Genomic DNA, 23,233 nt, shown 5'->3' with positions numbered 1-23,233 from the left:
ATGCTTTTGAAACTCTGTAAAATTCCGAGTTCCGATCCGTAATGGACATCTTTCATCACCTTTGGTACAAATACATATCATGCCAGGATTATAAAAACAACAATTTTTGTAAAGATTATCTAGTTCGGCTTAAGAAGATCAGCAATTTTCCTATGAATTCTTCTTAAGACACGTCTTTTTCGGTCAGGTGTGCAATGGGAATGGTGTGGGGTGGAACACAATTCTCATTAATTTCACCAATTCTTGTTCTTCTTATGTGTTTAATAACAAGGTTTAAAAGATTTACTAGAGGAGAGAATCCTATATGGAAAGCAATCATACTTGCAAAGCTCACCTATTATTTTGTTAATGCGGACCTAGGAATTTTAGTCTATAAATGCCTATAGTAACTTTTAAATGAATGAACGAATTTTTTGAAAAATAAACAAGATTATGGGTGGGTGGGAATTTTACCTGCAGTTTTTTTTACCGCGCTTTACACCTTTAAGAGCTAAGCAGGTATGATTTTGAGCGAGTTTCGGTTATATTTAAAGGCTAACCTCGTCGTAAACTACGAGTCAAAGTCAAGTCAATCACAATAACGAGATAAAGTAATAGTAAGTAAATCATTTCAAAATATCACGTAGACTCATCAAAGTATGTGTAGACGTTACACAATTGAAATAACGCATTAGTGTTGTGACCCGTTAATCTCTGATCAAATGTATGTAACAAATGAATTTATTATCATTTTATTGCGATATTTGTTTATTATGATTTTTTCGTTTTGGTTTTTGTTTTTTATTTTTTTCATTTTTATGCTTTTATTACTACTTAAGAAGTTAAAATCCTATCATGAAAAATAACACCTGGCCATTTTAATCAGCCGTTTAGTCGTGCGGTCATGCACTGCGTTCGACAGTTAGTTTATAAGCTACGACTTGAGGCGGACACAAACACATAGGCGCAGCGTATTTATAAATCGTACTATGATTTGTGTAAGTAAATAGCGTGCGTGTATCATTCGTAAGAAGAGTGAAAATCAATGCAATCTCACTGCTGTTACTAGTGTTGGTGCCTTTTTTTAAAGCCTTACTACATTAAGTTACATTTATTTTCCCCCTCCTTTTTTTGTGCTTCACAATCCTAACACCACTTAGTTAGACAGCTTAGCTGCACGGTTAAGTCAGTTTTAGTTTTAACGCAAATGAAATCAACATCAGGTTTATACTTATTTTCATCTGAATTCACTTATGAATAAATTTCTATAACTTATACACTGTACATAAAAAAAAAAAAAAAATCTTTGAAGTTTCATTCTATTCGTACAAAGTAACCGAAAAGAATATTTATCGAGCTTAAGGAACAATTCTCGCTAACAGATTATATTAGGTTTCCCTCAAGTATGTTTACAGCTAGAGCCTGACTCCTTGGTTCAGCACAATTTAGGGTAAAGAGAAAAGTAGAGACTCTTTGTCATCCGATGAAAAAAGCCTTACGAACAACATGTACTCGTAGAAAATAACACATTACTCAATAAGTTCGAAGGATGACATATCAACGAATCCATATTATTTTTCGATATTAAGATCTTTCAAGCGAAACGTATCAAAATATCATGACATTTCGACTATTAGTTTGCATGCTATAGCTGTTTTAATGACGTTATCATAGGTAACTAATATTTTTTCAATGTTTTACAAAAACAAAAATGACTCCATGAAAACAACTTTAACTTGTAAACTAATCATCGCAATGTTGCAGAAGCTACCGGGACACTCTTTCTACGAATTTTCTCCTCTTAGTGTTAACAATGCTAGGAGAGATAGAGCAGTAAACTTTTACTAAAATACAATTCAATCTTGGATTTTGATAAGATTGGAATGGTAACCCTCAACTAAGGGGAACCTCCACTAGGTCCATTAGCCGTCGGCTTATTAGAAAATCCATAGTTTTGATTTATATAAAAGAAAGCAGATTACAAAAGTACTTAAAATGCTTGTGGGTTCTTAGATTAATAGATTACTCATCGATGTTTTATTGTTTTTTGTTACTCTCTACTGAGTATAATCCCCTTGGCCCAGATGAAAGAAACTTGTGGTCCTTAGTTTATTGAAAATTCAGAAAGTTAGGAGTTGTACATGCAGTGTCTATGAAAATCGCTATCTGTAGGCACATTGAAAAGCCCGCGTATCTTTTACGAGAAATATTATATGTAAGGAAGTGAAGATCTTAAAAGAACTTTTTCGACTGCCAAGGATCTTTAACGGTACTATGTTAAAAATGAGATGGAGAACCTTTAATCTCTCGCTTCCTATCTAAATAGTATGATAAATGAAAATGCAAGTCATTCTATGAAAAAAGGGGGAGGACACGGAAGCCCTTCGTAAGTTTGCAAAAATAAAGAAGTTCTTCGCGCCTTCAGAGCAGCACACGCGACCATACTAGGTTTGAACAATAATTATCTGAGATAAAGTTCACGTACTCGATTTCAAGTAGACCGCTTATGAGTCCACTCTCAAAGCATTACCATCAAGCAAAGGCAACTTAAGTAAGTAGCAAGAACCATTTAGGTTTGGTTGCTTGGATAGAACTTAAAGATTCTCGAAGATCCCTATTCCTGTCTCTTTCTCTCTCTGAATAGAGAATTCCGAGAGTATTCCTAAGACAAAAAAACCTACCGAGGTAACTAAAACTGTTGCCGAGTGAAGAAGAGCTGAAGTAAAGGGCACGATCCGCACGATCTGCAAGTCCGGCGAAGATTTATAAGAACTGCCGAGATTTTTATATGAAATTTTGATGACATACTATCTGAGTTCATGGAAGGCGATTATGTTTTGTTACCATTATTCCTGTAACACGTGAAGTCCACCTCTGGCTTATTCTTTTTGTGCCTGCGAGTACGTCCCGACCTCATTAGGCATATCAATCAAAGAATTTCATAGAATTTTCTTCAATGAAAAGAAAACATTTCGCCGGACCAAGACACCTTGTAGACACCCTACAATTCTTAATAATCGTAATAGATTTAAGAGAAAATATATCATTGTGTCAATATTGGGACCATTCCCTCATTCCTTAAAACAAAATAAAATCAATCGAAGAAGTAACCAAAATTATAAATCATCTAAAACAAAACAAAACAAAAAAGAAGAAGAAGAAACTGTCTTTTAGCCAAGAAGAATTGGACTTTTTCTACTACAGCGTAAAAGCTAGCGTGTGGCAAAGAACTTCAGATAGGCATAGATTTTCAAACAGTTATGGTCTTGTATCTTTTTTTTTTTTTTTTAAGTGTATTTTACACACAAACTGAAGTCAAGCCATCGATCATTATATTGGGGGAAAAATAGAATAAAATCATTTTAATATATTAAAAGTACTCGAAGTAAAGTATTCACGCTCACGCACACACAAACACCTTCACGCATTCATATCAATAATAATTCCAACACGTGAAAATATAATAAAGTATAACCTGACTACGATGGTAGCTAACTGGTAACGAAACGGAAAAAAAAAAAAAAAGAAAACAACACCAACAATAATAATAATAACAACTTTAGTTACAACTGAATGAATAAAAGTTAAATATGTACTCGAAGCAAGCAAATGTTGATCTTCCTCCATATTGATGGTCATCTTAATGTGTTTAGGTGTGTATTTATTTAGCATAGATTGGAGGGGACATAAACTTGCATGGTCAGCTGTTCGTTCTATCTACCAGTACGCCAAGACAACATATATATATATATATATATATATATACTCACACACTCACACACGCATAAGCACACTCTATGAACATACAACTGTGAATTTATCTGCTGTGATGCTGGAATTAGTTGTAAAAAGTTTCACCTGCTCATTTTTAGTTTTTCCATTTTTTACATTAACTGCCACAAAAAACAGTGGCATAATCAGTATTTCATTTAATTTGTAACGCGTTACGCGACAAGCATTTCTTGCCGTATGTCCATCGATCTATTTACATATTCAACGCGCCCACTCAAGAGTTGAGAGAGACGATCCACAAATCCGATTGAAATATTTTTAGGTAAATGTCTGTCCTTATGTCAAATTGATTTCAATCGAATTTCATTTCATATATTAGAAGACTTGAAGCAACACCGAATTCAATTCAAGGGCACAAACACTTTAAGCCAATTGTTAAGTCTTATCTTCAACTGCTCTTCTCTCTTCAAGTCTCCCTCATTCCACACGTTTGTTTCTTGACTTATTGGTGAAATATTCAAAAGTTAAAATAGATTTAAAGGGAATGCTTTTACCATGATCACCGCCTGTCCTTACGTCCATTTCGCTTCATGTTCTTCCTCTCTCTTATATTTCTCGTTATTTCGATCATATCCGAGTGCGTTTACGCTCATTATTCTTGGATCGAAGACAGACAAACTGAATTTTACTTTTTGCAAAAGCCTGAATGCCAAATGCATGAGCGCCGAGTATCTACGATTCGTTCCAAACCCAATAGAATTAATTTGTTTTCCTTTTTGCTTTTCTTCTACATTGCAATATTGGTGCAATCTATGGCAAACGCAACAACAATATATCAACCTTAACTATAAAAGCACACAGATCGGTACACTTTTATAGATCACAACAAGCGAACGCAAACACATCAACGCAAACATACACATCGACATAACACTGTCTCTCCCCAATTTAAATCAGAATAAAATCTCTTACTAAACATAATATTAAAAATTTATATGGAACACCAGTAGTTTGCGATTGAGATTCGCGTGGTTATATGAAATCTATTTTTAAGTTTATGCTGCTTAGCTGCTAGCTGTTAGTATGCGTGTTAGTATTTTTGTGTTTGTTTTATAATAATGGTATTGGTGTATGCTGCATATAGATCTCAATGAACTGCCAGAGAAGAATGGTTAGATATTAGAGAATCAAGTATATTGGCGGCAATTATCAACGTCAACGTCAACGTCAACCGCACTCTAGAGATACAGGTTGAAACCGTAAACCATCTTCAGTTATAAGAAACAGTACAGTCCTCTATATATTTCCCCCTTACTGTTCCTATTACATGAAGATGAAAAAAAAATTGAAGAAAAACAACATTTAAACAAACCGGTTAATAATAGTTTGCAGTTAAAAGACATGTAAAAGTTTTTGACGATTTTGTGGTTAACACTGTATAGAAATACAAAGAACAAATGTACGATATGCAAAAGGAATAGATGAAAAGAGAGAGAGAGAGAGAGAGAAAGAGAGAGAAAACATAATAATAAAATAATTATTAAATGTATGAAAATGCGTTCAGACAAGATTTCACCACACCTTAAACTAACGGGAGTAATAAATTTCTAATTAAATTAATTATACTTTAATTTCAACAAAATTCTTTTTATCATAATCCAATTTGTGTATGCAAATATTGTTAAGACTTAATTTAAAGTTCCAATGAAATTAGAATAAAGTAAATAAAAGAAACTCAAGTTTTTCTTTCCTATTGGATTGTAGAACTTTCACATGCTCCTAGGAGCAAATGAGCAGATTGCGAGAAGAAGACATGGAAAGCTTGCGCAGCGTAAGATAAACTTCAGTGAAATTCGTAGCTTCCAAATAAAGAGGAGCAAAAAAAAAAAAAAAAAATTTCGTTTTTCAAATCGCTTGGTAAAAGTTTTGTACTTCATTTTTGACTCCGCTATTATATGAGCGACGCTTACGTTAAAAAGAAAACCGTACTCAACGATCAAAATAAAACATAAGGGAAAGATAGCTTGTACCCTCTGCCATAACGTCGGTTAATGAATCTTAAATAAAGAGGAAAATGCTTCCCTGAATTTTATACTATATATACCAGTAGATAAGGTACCCTATTTGAATCCGATATAAAGCAAAAATCTATTTCACATATCATATTACGCATGTCCTGACCTGCAAGTGTAAGATGTCTGACCGACATTGATAGTAAATCGCATATGTTCCTCCAACTACTTATAATTGAACTGAAAAGTCGACGTAGATGTTAATCTGACCTCATAGCTTCCGATGTAAATTCTTTTTCGAGTTGAAAAATAATATAAAAAAATTAATCAAGAGATCAGTTCTATAGTTAGAAATACGAAAATTTTTTTTTCTTAAACTAAACATAAAATAAAGAAATTAAATTTCAATAATCTATAATATTGGGCGTGGCTGGTTTTTTGTTTTTTATAGAATATCATCATCGTGTCTATTGTAGTTTATAAAAAAAAAAAGGGTCGAGCGACACAGAGAACAAGGATATTCTAAATTTACATTCCACTATAGGCGTATGTTTCAACCTTTTTAATAACAACCTTACGGGCAAGAACTTTCAATGTTTTTGTTAAATTTAACAAAGACCATGTCATTGATTATGTCGTTACACGTGTGGACATACTTACATCGGTTTAGAATTCAATGTCGATCAATAATATTTATACTTTACATGGTCTCCGAAGCTTTCTTCTGCATGTTGTCAACCTTTTGCCAAAAGTGAATATATTCCAACCTTTCGTGTTGGATAGAAAAAACTCTGAAAAGTTCCTCGCCTTGTAAAAGATGCAAACGCCTACACAAATCGAGAAAACTGCTATTTTATTGATTCAACAAAAATATTATTCTTCCTGATCATACTAAGTTTATCGGGATTCAAACGCTCAACTGAATGATAATAATATGAAAAATGAATATTAAATCCTAACTTTTATATGGATATTATATAATAATGTCTCGTCTAATGAAACGCATTTGCGAATTCTTTTTCAGATAACAATTCGGCAAAGCGATTGTTATTTTTTGTCTTTGAATACTTTTCCTTTGCCTTTTTAATAAAACGATAACGATATCAATCATGTTAGTTCATAAGTTAAATACTATGCGAAGTAAGAAAAAAGAACATTTAGAATATCAGATAAAGGTTATCATAATACATAAACTTTAAAGCAACATTAACATCTTCGGCAAGAATGAACAGCGTGCTTATGGATTATCTCTTAATAGTAAGAGAAATAATAAAATTGTAAGTGAATCTCTACGAAAATCTCTTATATGAAACAATGTCTACGCTTGAATGATCCATGCCTTTCATACGTAAATAATTTGTTTGTGAATATATTTAAGTCAATAAATCAGAAAACTTCTTTCATTTCTCTCACTTCATATATAATCTGCTTCATTAGAAAATATATATATAGCCTAAAAGTATGCTTTAATATTATTTTCAATAAAATTAATTTTTATTTAATTTAGCAAAGACAAGAATCTATTCCATCATATGCATATATAATCTATTACAAGAAAATATTTCTTGTTTTTATGAATGCTAAACAAACACAATCGATCAATTTTCTTGCAACCTGATACGATAAAAAAAAAAAAAAAAACGTGTTGATCGTTTGCTTTTTTTTTTTTTTTTCTCTCTCTCTCTCTCTCTTTCTCTCTTACATTATGTATATGTGAATACGTTCATACGTTCAGTTGTTTAAATTTTGAACATTGCTTTTTATAATATACATTGTAAGTATAATTGTGGTCAGTTTGGCGTTCGAAAAACACGGGATGTGATTAATTGAGATACTTCCGTTTTGACGATAAATGGCAAAATAATCCAAATTATTCAACGCATATAAAAAAAATAAATAATTCAAAGTAAGAATAAAGATCAGATACATTTTTTTTAATGCATTTACCACAATTACCGAAGAGAATGTAAAATTTTGAAACCAAAATATATGAAACATTTACGTTCGATTAGAATGAAAATCCACAAATCCTGTTTGGACTGAGATTATAAAAAAAAAAAAACATTTTTTTTTTTTGTTTAATTTTAGAATGAGAACAAAAAGCAAATTTTTTTCTTCTTTGGTCGTGGAAGCTTCTAATTTTGAGTTACAGATAGAATATCTAATCATTAATACTAAGTAGAGATGCAAGCATTCAAAGGTAGAAGTTGAACTTTGCTTCACGTAGAGTCTTGAGATCATTTATTTGCAATAACTGCCAAAAATTTTCCCTATACGAACCTTCGAGTATACTTACACGGATAATAAATATCGCTTACAATAATAAATAATAAACTTATCGCTTAGGCTTGACATATTTGCGTGGAGGCAGAGCAAATTAGGAGAGTAACGAACGTGAATATCGTAATTGAAAACAGTTTTTTTTGCGCAACAATGTTAGAAGCCCGCTGCCCATAAACTCAGGTTGAAATTCATCAATTTTCTTTTCAATAATAAGTTATTGTAAGGAAAAGTGACACTCAGCTACAAACGGAATAAAAAAGACAAATCTCATAGTACTACATAAGCGGATTAACTTAAAAATTGTCAAATACAAAATTTTAAAGCCTTCCAAGCAGTTTATATGCAACGGCATACGTAACGTCAGTCAATTCAAATTAATCACTAGAATATGCCACTGTCGCAATGACGACTATCTACAAGATTGTGGAAGAAAAAGAGAGAGAGGGAGATATATTCTTCAATGGCAATAAACAGCGTTGCTTGGCTCGGTTGCATTGCAAAAACCTCTTTATATTATCTTTTCCTCCTGATATGTGGGGCGAGAACCGACATTGCCCCTTTTTATTGTTTTTTCATCCATCCAATTATTCTTCCACTTAATCATCCATTTTCTGTTGTTTCTTCCATTATTCCCTAAGACTATCCGCCCGTCCCTCTATCAGTCGTACATGCGTTTGCCTCTTTCTTTCTTTCTTTCTTTCTGTGCTGCCGACACGTTTCTCCTTCTATTCGGTGATCAGTTCATCTATTTACTTCTCAATTTACTGAGTTGCGTGTCGGTATTCTCAAGGTCATAAAAAATGGAAAATTGCAACTCAACATTCGGTTTTTTATTTTTCGATGGGACCACGAGCGATAGCAGGCGATCGGTCATCGCTTTACTCATTTATTACTTTGCTCGTTCAATGCTTTGCTCATTCATCACTTTGCTCGTTCGTTGCTTTGCTCGTCCGTTACTTTTCCTTAGCTTCTATCTCTTTGCTTGTGTATCATTTTGCCCGTTTATCGCTTCACTCATTCATCCCTTTGCTAGCATATATTTTTGGTCATCCAGCTGTTTATCCTTCCATTCCTTTCCTTATACATCCTTTAGTTGTTTATTCGTATCGAGTGCCTCTTCCCGTTCATCAACTGGCACGTCAATCCCTTCGCACGTATATTCCTCAGCCGTCGCTAGAGGCATTTACTTTATCATCCCTCTGCTTGACCGCTTGCGATCTCATCCACGGTAAACTTCCTATCTAATCGTCATTTCAGAAAGTCACACAAAAGGCTTATCTATCCTTGAATTATTTCACGCAGACAGCATATCAAAATAGTCTAAAACGTGACACCATCAATAGGGAAAAGAGATAGGAGATAATTTTTCAAAAACTTCAATATTTGAAAACTTCGACGTGAAACTTTCTCTTCTTGGAAATATTTCCGGGAATTATTATGACATGCTCTGAGAAAGGCTGTTAATGGATCCAGCAGAGAGCTAGAACTAGCGAGAAATAAATGAAAATCAAATGTCGGGTCCGCGGTGAAGGTCGTATGGATATCTATTGGCTTAAAAATAATGAATGAAGAGAAATTGTTAAGGATTTCTTTTATTAAGGGAATGTCGATTGGCCGGCAAAGGTCAGTTTTGCTTAAGGTAATCATAGTAATTGTTTACAATGGATGCTGCGTTTACCACGACAGCAATTTTCAATGCACATCAAAGCGAATTAGCTCTAACTCTGAAATAAATGTATATACGACTGTCAACAAATTTCATCTTTTTAACTTAATATTAGCGATCATAAAAGTTTTAACACCAACGACATGATGAACGTATAAACAAAAATGGCTTCTTTTAATTTTTTTTTTTCTTCTTTTAATTTTTTTTTTTTTTTAAATCTGCGAAATAAGAAATCTGTCTAGCAAGCCTTCTTCATCTCATCATGATGAGTGGCAGAAAAGGAAAGGCAGTATTTACCTTAACTTAACTGATGGATGTTGAAGATATATATGCAGCAACGTACCTGTAGTAGCCATACGTAATAGCAATGGTTCGTAATTGCATAAGTAAGGATTAAAATGAAATTCCGTCTAAAATATTGAAAAATTTGTATGTGTGTGTGTGTGTTCACATGACATGGCCACAATATTTCCCCATATTTTTAATATCAACTAAGTAAAGTATTTTTAATTTTTCTTTTTTGCGTTAAAATCTACATGAACATATACATATATATATATATGTATATATGTATATATGTGTATGTATTGTACATATGTAAAAACTTTGACCCGCACATGTGCTACAAGGTGTTAACATTTAATAAACAAAAAGGCAGAAAAGCATAAATGAATGAATTTGAAATTTTACGTCAACAATAAACGTACAACAAACAATATTATTGAATGAATGAAAAACCAGAAATTTTGCAAGTAATACGATTAAATGAAATGAAAACAAATATTCATTCAAGCAAATGTTATGAATGAATAAAAATAATTATAATTTTTAGGAAAAAAAAAAAAAAAAAAAAATATAAAGAAAAAAAAATTTTATAAAAAAAAAAAAATAATTATATTTTTTAAAAAAAAAAAAAAAAAAAACGGCAAGAAAAAGTAAAAAAGCAAAAAAAAAAGAATCGAAGAAAAGTACAAAAAAATGTGTTAACACAGCACAAAATTAACAACAAAACCACAAGCTATACGTGTAAACACAATACATGCAAACTATGCATTCATATAAGCGAACGCATGCTTGCTTTATACCCATGCATTATATATGCATATATGTATGTATGTATATATGTATGTATGTAAAGTAAAGATCAGCGGAACCGTGCAGAACAGAACAGAACAGAACAGAACCGACACAGAACAGTACGTACAATAATAGCTAAAGTCAAGCGAATGTTGTGAGTGAGGCAAGTGCCGCCTTAAGTGATATGATTGAAGGCAACGCAACCAGTTTGGCTGCCTCTTTGGTTTAATCAACTGGTTGATAATGTCGAAAAAAGGGGAATTAAAGTCGAAGTCAAAAAGAAAGAATAAAAGATTTTTTTTCCTTTTATTTTTTTTTATTTTTTATTTTTTTAATATAAAACGGAACGGAAGAAACGATAAGCAAAACAACATGTGAAGGATTTAAAATTTAAATTATACTGAATTAGTTTATTAAAAGAAAAGGATCATCGCAACCATTCAAAAACCTCGTGCATATCAAAAAAAGTAGTTTAGTTTAGTGAGCAGAGAGAATGAAACGAAAAGGAAAGTGTATTCATTAAGAAGCAAAAAAAAAAAAAAAAAAAAAAAAAAAAAATGGAGAAGAAGCCCCCGAAATAACGCATATATTATACAAAGCAAGAACTGAACTTAATATGATTTTAATAACAACAACAACAACAACAATTTAAACAAAACAAAAAAGCAGAAAAACGAAAAACAGAAACTTGAAGCACCCACGGTCACAAACAAATCTTATGTATACAAACTAAAGAGGGGGCTCAACCAGCAAATATTTAATTTATAACAAGCAAACGAGTACGCAGCGTACACCTTAGAGCGAATTTTGTACACTCTCCACACTTTATGTAGGATATGTGTGTCATGGGTGTCACGGTTTGACAATTCTCCCACACGCAAGTTTTTTTGCCAGTTATTTTATTATTGTTTTACTTTTTAGGCAATCATGATGAATACTACTTTTATTGGTGAATCACGCCCGTTATCAAGCTCATTCTACGAAAAATGCCTGAGGACATTTAGGTCATATGTTCGTATATCGTTTTTCCAATATTTCAATGTTTGCGATCTTATTGAAAAGGTCTATAAATGGAAAGAGAAACGCGAACCGGTAAATGGATAAGCGGGCGAAAAGTAGAAGAGAATAAAAATATTGGAACAGATTGATTTCTTATTAAGCGAAAGACTGAACAAGAGCTTAGATGGCTGGCGGAAGGACAAAGCAGAAGACAGGCTGAGATAGACAGACAAAATAATGAAGGGGCAAATGGATAGCGAAACAATAAAGAGGAGAGAAATAAGCGAATTGATAGATAAATGGGGGGGAGGGAGGAGGGAGTAAATGAATAATGAAAGTAAGATCGAATAGGCGAAGTGTGCCTATTGCATGAATATTGCAGAAGTGTAGGCACGGATTCTCGGGAAAAAGAGGCATAGATAGACATAACATAGTCCAACTGGTCGGAGCGGAAAACGTTTGGACAAACAAATCGGCATAATCGGATCAGTAAGCGGACAAGAAACGGAAATGTTTGATTTACGGAAGAAAAATTCACTGAATGAGCAGAGATAAGCGAAGACATGTTTTTATATCTAGCTTACGATCTGACCGATGCATAGCGAGAAGATCAAATTAATGCAGAAACCTGCGTATGAACAACACGCAAGCATTAAATCGAGAGAGACAGAGAGAGAGAGAGAGAGAGAGAAAGAGCGGATGAAGAAAGGGACCAAACTATAAATGATTGAACATGTAGGCAGGCAGACAGAAGAACATGCGAGAAAGATAGAAAGAGAGAGATAAGATTTTAACAGCGAACACCTGTCAAATAAAACTAAATAAGGCAATCAGTTAGAAATTGTTTCGCTTCAGCTCTCCCTTGCTTCACAGCGACGACAAATGCGTATTTCTAAGTGTTGCAAACCGGGCAATGCAGCTAACATGTCTGCCTTTTTAACTGATGGTAATAAAGAAGAAAAAAAAAACAAAAAAACAAAATAAAAACATATTTATATATGCATGCGTGTATTAGTATATGTGGGACTGGCCTGACATAAACGCTCACATGCCCAACCACATAAAAATGTGTATAAAAGAGAACATCAAAAACCAGCCTTAGGCTAAACAGATAATGAAGCCGGTTTTCGCTTATTTTTTTTTGCTTTTTTTTTCGTTTCGATTTACATTTGACTTTGTGGGGAAACATAGAGAGCAAAACGAAAGACGAAAGTCCCATAAACGTTCATTCATGCAGGGCGCGTTTGATAAACAAATTGCAAACATACATTAGCAGCGCAGCAAGAACTTTTCAATGAAAACGAAACACACCGATCGATCGATCGACCAGCAGTTAACTGATCGATTTATCCCCATACAAGCAAGCAATAGGAGTAAAAAAACAAAAAAAAAAAAAAAAAAATTATAAAAAAAATAAAGGAAAAGTAAGCAAAAAGAATAGAAATAAAGAAATAAATAAAAAAAAGAGTAAATGAACGAATGAATGAATGAATGAATGAATGAATCGTGAATGACAATCGCCAGATCGTCAGATTAGCTAAGGCATCAAACTATAAATAAACATATATATGGGCATCCATCCCATCCCTCTCCACACACAACCATATTTACAAAGCTCACTAGAACTGAATGAAAACGAACGCGCACTGTTTGAGTGTAGAGGAGAATACGAAACGAAAAAGCGCGTAACACAAAACGAGCAAAAAGAGGCGTAAAAAGTTTATTGTATAGTTTTTTTTGTTTTTTTGAATGAATATATTGAATGAATGAAATGAAAAACTTGTTCAACGAACAACAAGTTTACTTACATGTTTCTCTAGCTAACAAAAAAAAAAAAAAATAAAAAGTGAAGAGAATTTAAACTTTTTTAAGAAAAACTTTTTTCGCCTCTTTCTTTTTAGAGAGAATAATATATAAAAAAAAATATTTTATTTCTTCTCTCGCTCTCACTGTTGCTCTCTCTGCTCTTTGCTCTCTGCTCTCTGCTCTCTTATTTTTTTATCATCATGCACTTGTCAATGCAAGTGCGTTCTATTAATGGTTTTTCCATTCTTCACTTCATTTATTCATTTGTTTGTTTGTTTGTTTGTTCGTATTTTATTTAAAAAAGTAATGAGAGTGTCAGAGGACAATTTGTTTATTATCACATACAATAACAAAAAAAAAAAACAATCATTAAGAAGAAAATGCAATTTTCATTATTTTAATCGAATTTAAACGCATGTTTATAGCATGTACAGCAAAGTTTATGTGTGTGTGTGTGATTTAAAATTCATTAAAAACGATTTAAAAATGTTGAATTTTTTTTTAAATTTTTTTTATTACAAAGCTATTGATTATTATTATTATTATTATAGTCAAATATTATGTCTTTAGCAGATCATTATAAATTGATCTAAAAAATATTAAGCCTTTAAGCGGAGACACACAAACAATATATTTGCAAGAAGCTTATTGTCTTTGTTTTTGGTTGTAAGTACGTTATCACCTATTCAGGTCGATTAGCAGCTGCAAGGTTAAAATTTAATAATTTTGGACGTCCATGTTGTTCGGGCGACAATTAGCAGGGCAGAGTCTCTCAGGCAACAGATGGTAACATACGCCGCCCTTAACCATTGCATAGTATTATGAAATTTATTTTAAAAAAAAAACCTTTGAAATTGTGGGTTGGATCACAGCCCATTACAGAAATTTGCCTTAGAGACCCGTAAATTTTTCGATTCACAAATTTGGGGATTCGAGAAACAAAAGCCTAAAATGCAGGACTTAACTAGTATTTCTTCTGCGCATTCCTGACACAAGTAATGCCTGGGAAGGCAAATATTCGCCATTCGAACGAATGACTTTAATGTCACGCATTATCTCTAAAATAGATTTTTGACTCGATACTTAGGCGTTTTATACATAGCAGCAGGAGAAGAGAGTCAGTCACCTTTTCATGCACTGTGATGCAAAAGTTTCTTGCCTGCTCAGACATTTGCGAATGAATTGCTTACGCGTCAGGAAAAGGATGAAATTGTTGGTATACCTTCTCCTGGGAAGAGTGAGAAGAAACCCACAGTTACGGATCATTGTCTGTTTAGTGACCGATTTTTTCAATGTTATAATATCTCTCATTATAAGAACAACAGACATCTGCGATATCGATGCTCATTTAGGAATAACGCTTGAATGCAACCAAGGAGAAGAAAATCATATTTTCTTGGCTCAAAAATTTACAGCCGCAATGAGAAAAAGATTTATCTGATCTATCGAAGTGTCTAACCTGAAGAGCTACGAGAACTTTTAATTTTTCTGCTTAATAAGAACATAATATTTTCGCTCGAAATTTTTTTGCGAAAAGAATGTTACAAAACGAAAGTAGAAGGTCATTTTTATCCCGGCCTCTTCTTGTGTGGTTATCTCCTTCCTTATAACCTATACTTGTTTGTCTATCTAAGTCGTTTTGTTTTCTATTTCTCTTCTCTAGCTCTGTCTCTATCTCAATCCTCATGTCTCTCTGTATCTCAATCTTCAACTCTCCCTATATCTGCCTCTTTCTCGATCTTAACCTGTCTTCCTATTTGCACCCATATCTGTTATCGGTGCTCTCACATCCACCTTACCATTGCTTTTAGTTCTACTTCTACCTCCACATTTATCTCCACTACCTACACCTTGGCCTCTACCGTCCCTTCCACTACCTCTATCCCTACCTGTGTCTCTATCATCCTTTGCTTTTCAAATTTGACATTTCCTTGAATTTAGTGACAGCTGTTTTTTTTCTCGATAAGTTTTGAAAAGTAAAGACGAACGAATACAAATTCCTGACTAATGATGGGATAAATGAATTGATTTTGCAAAGCTCTATGAATCGTAGAGATTGGCTTACAAGTTTTTTTTGGAAAAGTTAATGTAACATTAAGGTAAAGTGTACTTTTTGAATCATCCGTTCATTTCAAAATAATTTTATAGACAATAAGTTTACTTTCGCTCGATCATTGGGACTCATTGGGACTTGATCAAAAGCATTGCAAAAAAAAAAAAAAAAAAAAAAAAAAAAACATTCTTAAAAATCCACGCATTTTTATCCATATATACTCACACGTAAGTACATACATGGATACATATGTACGCATGTGTACGTGTCGTTTATTATTTACATTGAAATTATGTTCACAGAAGGTTCAAGTTCAAAATGTGTTCTCTTTGTTATTATAAATATTTATAGACCAGGACTTAAGGTATACTACTTTTCTTAAGACATTTGTAACATGTTGCAGACGTGTAATAGACAAAAAAAAAAAAAACAATTTTCAGTCGATTTAACTTTCTTCGTTTGCAGGAATGAAATTTTAGGTATAGAAAGAGCTACGATCAGATTTTTGCTTAGGAACTAAATTCGATAAATTAAGTTTTAAAGTGACCATATGCTGCCGGTTATTCAGATGAGAAAATTGGATGTGAAATTTTCTTCAATTTTTTTTTTTTTTAGTTTTCCTAAAGTCAAATACAAATTCAGTTATACAAAAATCATGCTAACGATCGATCTTCTAAATATTAGATCTAAAATTTTAATAAGAGAAAAGGTCGGTAAACGGATTTCGACTTTTTTTTGAAGGCAGATAGGTATCCAAGAATCGCTTTAAGATACTATTCTTGCTTGCTTTTCGTTTAACTTCTGTATCTTTCTATTTATGTATGTTCACCTTTTCATTTCCTACGGCAGATGATCATCGTTCATACATAGATGACAATTTTAATGAGGTATAAATACATTCATTCAAGCATTATACGATATATAAGTTTATAATATTTTGCTTATAAAGTGTTGTTGTTATAAAACATTATATATATGTACCATGATATGTCCAATAAACGAACGTTTTTTTTTTTTTTTTTGCAATTTTTACATTCCTCAGAATTCTTTAATTATATAATAATAATTACTTATAGCCTAACACAAGTTTACGATAAATTGTGATCGTACACACTATCCTGTCTGTTTGAAATAAGCTTCACTGTGTGAATATTTAAAGAAGAAAGAAAAAAAAGGAAAACAAAAAAAAAAACATTATTTTTCCCCAAAATACATTTTTATATAAATTATATTAAATATGAATGAATGTGATTCTTAATTATTTACGTATATATATATATATATATATAAAAATTTTAATAAATAGATTTCTTAAGATTTTTGTTGTTGATTTTCTCTTGAATGTTGTATTCGTTGTGGTTCATATATATGCATACATATATATACATATATATATTATTTTTTTCATCAAAAAAGTCACGTCGTTTATTTCCGGCGTTCAAAAGTTATGAATAGAATGGAACGTATGCTTGAATGGATGGATTGACGACTAACAAATAAATGAAATGAATGAATGAGCGAATGAATAAATGAATGAATGAACATTCGACCGCCCAACCGTATGAACTTTAAATCAAAATGTAATATCAAATCGTTGTTAAAGTGCGTTTATATGTCTGCATACATATATAAAACATTTGCATAATAAAAATAGAATTAAAAAAAAGAAAGAAAAAAAAATTTTTTTTTTTTATTTAGCTTAAGTCGAATCTTTTAAGACACCCGCATTGGCCTATTGGCATGTTGCTGATGAAGATTTACTACACATTCGACATATATTGCTTATATAGATTATATAGATTATGATCGATTTTTCACCTAAGCCTCAGCTCAAAAGTCCTATCTTTTCAAGTTTGTCAAAATTCGAGAATTTTGAAACCAAGCATAGAAAAGAAAGAAAATGAAAATTATTGAACCGATGTCCGAAACGATTTAGGAACTTTCCAGCTTAAGCTAAAAAAGAATAGATAAGTGAGCGAAATGATTTCTAATGTGATTTCAAGAAATGACCGAAAGCATCTAAACCGATTTCTCCTAATAACAGCGATTAAAATCGTGCAACTCCGTTCAGGCATTTTTCCATTTGATGAATTTTTAATATATATTTCTTGTGAGATGGGTAAGAAAAAAAAAAGAAAAGAAAAGAATATCAATGTTTTGTGTGTCTTTTTTTTAACGAAACTTCAACTTCACCTCAAACTTTTGCTTTAATGTGCAATAAGCATAACATGACGCATAACTAATAACTAAACCCTTATGCAGATAACTTTTGCACATATTGTCGCAAATAGTTGTTGATTATTGTAGTTGTTGTAAATATTATTTATTATTCTTTTCTTCTTATATGCTTTCATCAAAACAGACCATTTGTCATTTACTTTACTTGTTTTTTTTTTTATTTATTTTTTTTTATTTTATTTAATTTTTTATGCTGAAAATAGTGAATGCATTGCATACATAAATAAATGATTGAATTGCAGATGGTACGCGCTTTTTTTTTACATACATTGCATGCATTTACTTCTAATAACGCATAGTAGTAGTAGTAGTAGTAGTAGCAGTAATAGTAGTAGTAGTAGTAGCAGCAACAGCAGCAGTAGTAGTAGTGTAATGATCCAAGTCCAAGTAAGTGTATTGGCTCTTCAAAGCGTAAGCATTTTTCATTATTACTATAATTATTAATATTCTTAATTTATTGTCTTTTGGTTTTTTTTTTTTTTTTTTTGTTTTAATGCACTATCGAAGCTCGGATAGGTATATTAATTTTGTTACTCCCTTTGCATATACTGCAGAAGTATGGTGATCAAAAAGTCACAGGAATAATAAAATTTTTTTTTCTTTTCAAATCAATTTACGTCTCTTTCTCTTTTGTCTGCGATTTGAGGGAAAATGATCTCAATTTTTATGCTGTGCCTTTTCATTTTAACTAAGAATATATATACATGACGACAGGGATAACGTGTTTGATAAAAAGTGATGGACGGACCGACGTTCGAAAAACTTTTCTTAGCTAGATGTAGATGAAGTGTCAACTATGGCTCTTTATTTGAAGCGAGCATATATGCATCAGCAAATGGCGATGGGGCCCTTAATTAAGTAGAATTATGTAACTAAGGATTGATTAAAATACCATTGTTTAAAGAGAAAAAAAAAGGAACCCCCCTTCTCTGCCCACTTCGAACTCGGTTATTGAACGGCTTGCAGATTATATGCGAGCAACAAAGCTCTAGGTTTCTCTTAATCAAAGGTAAAAGGAAACAAGCCGTTGGCAGATCTCCTCCGCTGGGGGAGAACTCGAGTGAAAAGGAGTAGACGCATAGAGAGTAAAAGAATAGCAGTACGGAAGTATAAGTGGTGAAGACACCCAAGCTGGCAGACGTACACAGGGGCGAACGGACACGCTTCTTGATGAACAGAAGATGGATGGAGGCAAAGTTGGACGGACGCACAATTGGACAGATGGACTCGAGTGAAAAGGAAGAGACGCATAGAGAGTAAAAGAATAGCAGTACGGGAGTATAAGTGGTGAAGACACCCAAGCTGGCAGACGTACACACAGGGGCGAACGGGGACACGCTTCTTGATGAACAGAAGATGGATGGACGCATAATTGGACAGATGCATAGTCGGGTGAAAACAAATGGTTGGACTTCGTATTTTTATCGTCTATGTTTTTTTTTTGTCGCTTTTGATACAAAGGGTTTTCATTGTGTTAGACTACTTCGTTTATAGCATGCATGTCCATACGTATGCCAATATTACTTACATATGTAAGTGCATGCAGAAGGTGTGTTCGTTTCACTTCGACCAAGTGTCAATCAATTATTTATTCACAGATGGTAATTTTTTTTTATAATTTTTCTTTTGCTGTTTTTTTTTTTTTTTTTTTTATTTTTTTATTTTGTTCGTGATATTATTGCATTTATTGTAATTTGTAGTCGATTTGTTGTTTCAGTTTTAATTATAAATGTTAATGAACTGAATTCACAAAATATAATTTAATACTTGTTGCTTTTTGCCCCTTCAAGACCCAATCAATAATGCATTGAAAGAAGAACAATCAATTCTATCCTGAGAATGGTTTATAAAATCATGTGAAGTGAAAGTGCAACGAGAAGACTTGAAAGACTTTGTTGCATAATCTTAAGCAATAATTTTTTAAAAGATATTTTAATTGCAATTAACATCCGTTGGCCTTAAATCGAGAAATATATATGTGTAAATATAAAATTGGACTCACCCAGCGATGCTTCATGATCTGATATATCCGATAAACTGCATATGGGTGGCGGTAAATCTTTATTACCGTCAATCGGTTCTTCTTTGATGAAAATGTTTTTGGTCTAAATGGGAAGAAAGAAAGAAAGATAGAAAGAAAGAAAGAAAGAAAGAAAGAAAATAATATTTTTTTGTTAAGTTTTTCTTACATTATTTCTTAAATAAATTAAATAAAATTAAAAAGAATTTTACAATGAAATAACAAACGGTTGCAGATAATACTTATTTGTTTATTGAATTAATAATTGTGATATTTGTGAAACATTCATTTGACTGTTTGACCTTCATTATCATAAATGACAACATTGTTAGCACAATTTTTCAACATTATTGTAAGTAACATATGCACGCACACCAATCACACTGATGTGCTGTAGTTCAGTAGCCCATTAGCTGACACAACAATACCATATGCCCGCCAACGGGCCTCTAATATTACTTTTTATTTATTTTTTTTATTTTTTTTTTTTTTGTAGTAAAATTATCCATCGATCAACCGGAAGTTTGGGAAAATAGAAAAATGGATAAAAGCTGGATTAGCTTTAGATATTCACAGAGTAAAGGAGACGGATATGCGAATCAAATTAAAGTCTTGCCCATTAGCGAGCGCCTAAGTCACCCAATTACAAATATCTACGTAGTCAACTTAATATCGTTCAGAAAAATAGTTTGTCCAATGTCGACTTTCTGTTTTATTAAGTCTTCACGGGCCATCCTTGCCTATTTTCAACTTGATTTCAAACATAAACAAATGCTAAAGTAATAAAAACTCATAGAGACCGCCAGAAGAACGGATGTGGCGACTGAAAATCTCGCGTTGATCAAGATATTTAGGAGAGTTCGTCTACAAAGAGAGATTGTTACGAATATCTACTAATGACCAACCGCGACCAAATTACAACTAATGACAGATAATTTTGAAAAGGCGACGAAGTGATGCCAATAAAACTCATTTAATAACTAGAATATGTAGAATATGAATGCTATATGTGGTTGTGTTGAAATTTCGACACGCCATTCAAGATCAAAAAAAATCATATATGTTTGTCAAATTAGAGGTCTGTGTCATAGGAAAGTCTTCTTAGTTTCAAGGCGAATAGAAGAAAAACTAATGGAAAACCTCACTTAGTTCATTATATGTCTATATATATATATATGTCTATATATATAAAACGTAAAATTGCCTTACTACAAATCTAAAGATCACAAGAATTTTTCAGAAAATGTTGTCATTTTATTAGGTGTGGAATCAAAATTCATTCCGGCTTTTAATAAAATGCTTCTTAGCAAGCTTAATAATCGAAATAGACGTCATCATTATCTATGGTCTTTTGTCATTCATCGGATAGCTTCTCGATGCCCCTTACGTGGGTAGAGATTAACGTGATTCCAAGGTGAAATAGTCTTTGATCTATTTTCGAACATCTTCAACTTCAATGAACAGCTAATGTATTCATCAGACCTGCAGCGATGAATAGATGAATAGTAATCGGAAATGGTCAAGTCTGGAAAATAAACGGGGATAAGCTTTCCCAGCCTAAATTGGAAATTATTCTCTTGTTTGCCTTTGTAGGAGATGAAAGGGCATATGGGAATCTGATCGTTCTTAGTGACCGAAATGTTGTAAACCACTTTTTTAACTGTTTCGTAACGTACTGCATTCATTCATTTCAAACTTACTTAATCGTTTCCGCACCCTTAGCTGTATCCTTTGCCGGTTTAATCCCATTAAAAACAGAGGAAAAACTCATATCCCGTAAATGAAATTTATTTCTTTAAACTTTGATAAATACGAAAAGCATCAGGTTCCAAGCAACCGAAGTTTACGTCGTCCAAAGTTAAGTTAACTACGTTATCTATGCCTGCAATTTTCGGAAAAGCTGAAGCGTCAGAGGCATGTTATGAAGCAAACAACTTTAGCGGAAGGAATTGATTTAAACTCGAGCCATTTTTTGAACTACCAATACAGGTAAGTCAAAAGTAGCAGATTTTTTCCGATATCATCGAACCACATTAGCTAATTAAATCAAATTATATCGGATGATCCGCCTGGGTACATAAACAAACAAATTTATCACATCTGGGGCAGAGGATTAACTACTATAACAAGTGACTCCTTGACATTGGCAATGCAATTGATTCCGCTATCACGTTATCGATCGATGTTGACTGACTTTTTTGATTTGAAATTGAAGCCATGGATTTGGGTTACACACACAACCTGCTATGGAAATGTCCTATACTTCGTGTCCTATAAGGAAATAATGTTCATAAGATTTTCAATAATCACTATCCTCCCTCTTCTTATAAAACGTACAGCGAAACCGTTTTTCATTAAATTGTTTTTAGCGAAATCTGTGAAAAGTTTTTTTTTTGTTAATTTTTACAAAATTATTTAAAATAAGAATTTTTTTGGAAAACATTTCCCATAATAATGTTTTAAAAATCATGAATTGTTACATTATCTTAATGTACTTACTCTACATGATGGGGGGAAGCTTTATCTTTACTTGCATTATATAAAAACGGAGTCCAAAAAACCGAATGTTTTAGGCCCTCAGATAACTTCGATCAGCCTCTGTTACATTACATATGTAGGTATTGTATGTCAATTTAGTCTCTTTCTTCTATTTATAAACTATACAGACAAATACATATGCATATATATATATATACATAATGTATATTATATGATGTATAAAAATGTATCCCATAAATAAATAAATGTACGCATAATATAAACGCTATCATCAGAGCATCATCAATTGAGTCAAAGTTACAATTGAATTTAGTCCCCTCAAGTAGACAACGATGTCAGAGTCAAAAATCCCAACTTTTTTTTTTTTTTTTACTGCGTGCATATACGTTTGTAAATGTGTATGTAGATAACAGCACAACTACAAAGAAAATATATTTTTTTATATTTCATCCTAAGAATAGTTTTTCACGCTGAGTTGCATTTGCGTTTCATATATATATATATATGCACATATATATATATATATATATATATATATGTATATGTACATATATAGTTTTTTAAACCTACATCAAAGGATGGTAATATGTTTAAAATTGCATTTCCATGAGAAAATGTTGTTTTCTAGTTCAGGTTTTTTTTTTTCTTTTTTTTTGCATATATATGCATGTATTATATACACTTTATATATTTTTTCGGAAAGCTTATCGTCAGTCAGCAATACTTGTTTACTTTTATCTGAGAAATATTTATAAACTTTTAATAGTGATTACATAGTGGAGGAGACATAAATAAAACGAACCCGAACTACTTTGGATAGGATAAAATGAAACCTAAAACTAATTCTCGATAATTTAGAAGAAAAGAGT

At 32.3% G+C, this 23,233-nt stretch overlaps 1 protein-coding gene across 1 annotated transcript in view; it reads right to left on the bottom strand.

Moving 5' to 3' along the window:
- The window catches only part of LOC119634609 (ETS-like protein pointed), a 179,915-nt gene that overhangs the window by 119,111 nt on the left and 37,571 nt on the right, over nt 1-23,233 (bottom strand). Inside the window, exon 3 of the mRNA XM_038028859.1 lies at nt 19,848-19,950. Coding sequence (XP_037884787.1) covers nt 19,848-19,950 — 103 coding nt within the window. The remainder of the gene's footprint in view (nt 1-19,847; nt 19,951-23,233) is intronic.

This window comes from Glossina fuscipes, unplaced genomic scaffold (assembly GCF_014805625.2).
Source record: "Glossina fuscipes isolate IAEA_lab_2018 unplaced genomic scaffold, Yale_Gfus_2 3, whole genome shotgun sequence".
Taxonomy (NCBI): domain Eukaryota; kingdom Metazoa; phylum Arthropoda; class Insecta; order Diptera; family Glossinidae; genus Glossina; species Glossina fuscipes.
Note: the sequence above shows the minus strand (reverse complement) of the source record. Positions and strands in the feature narration are given on the sequence as shown.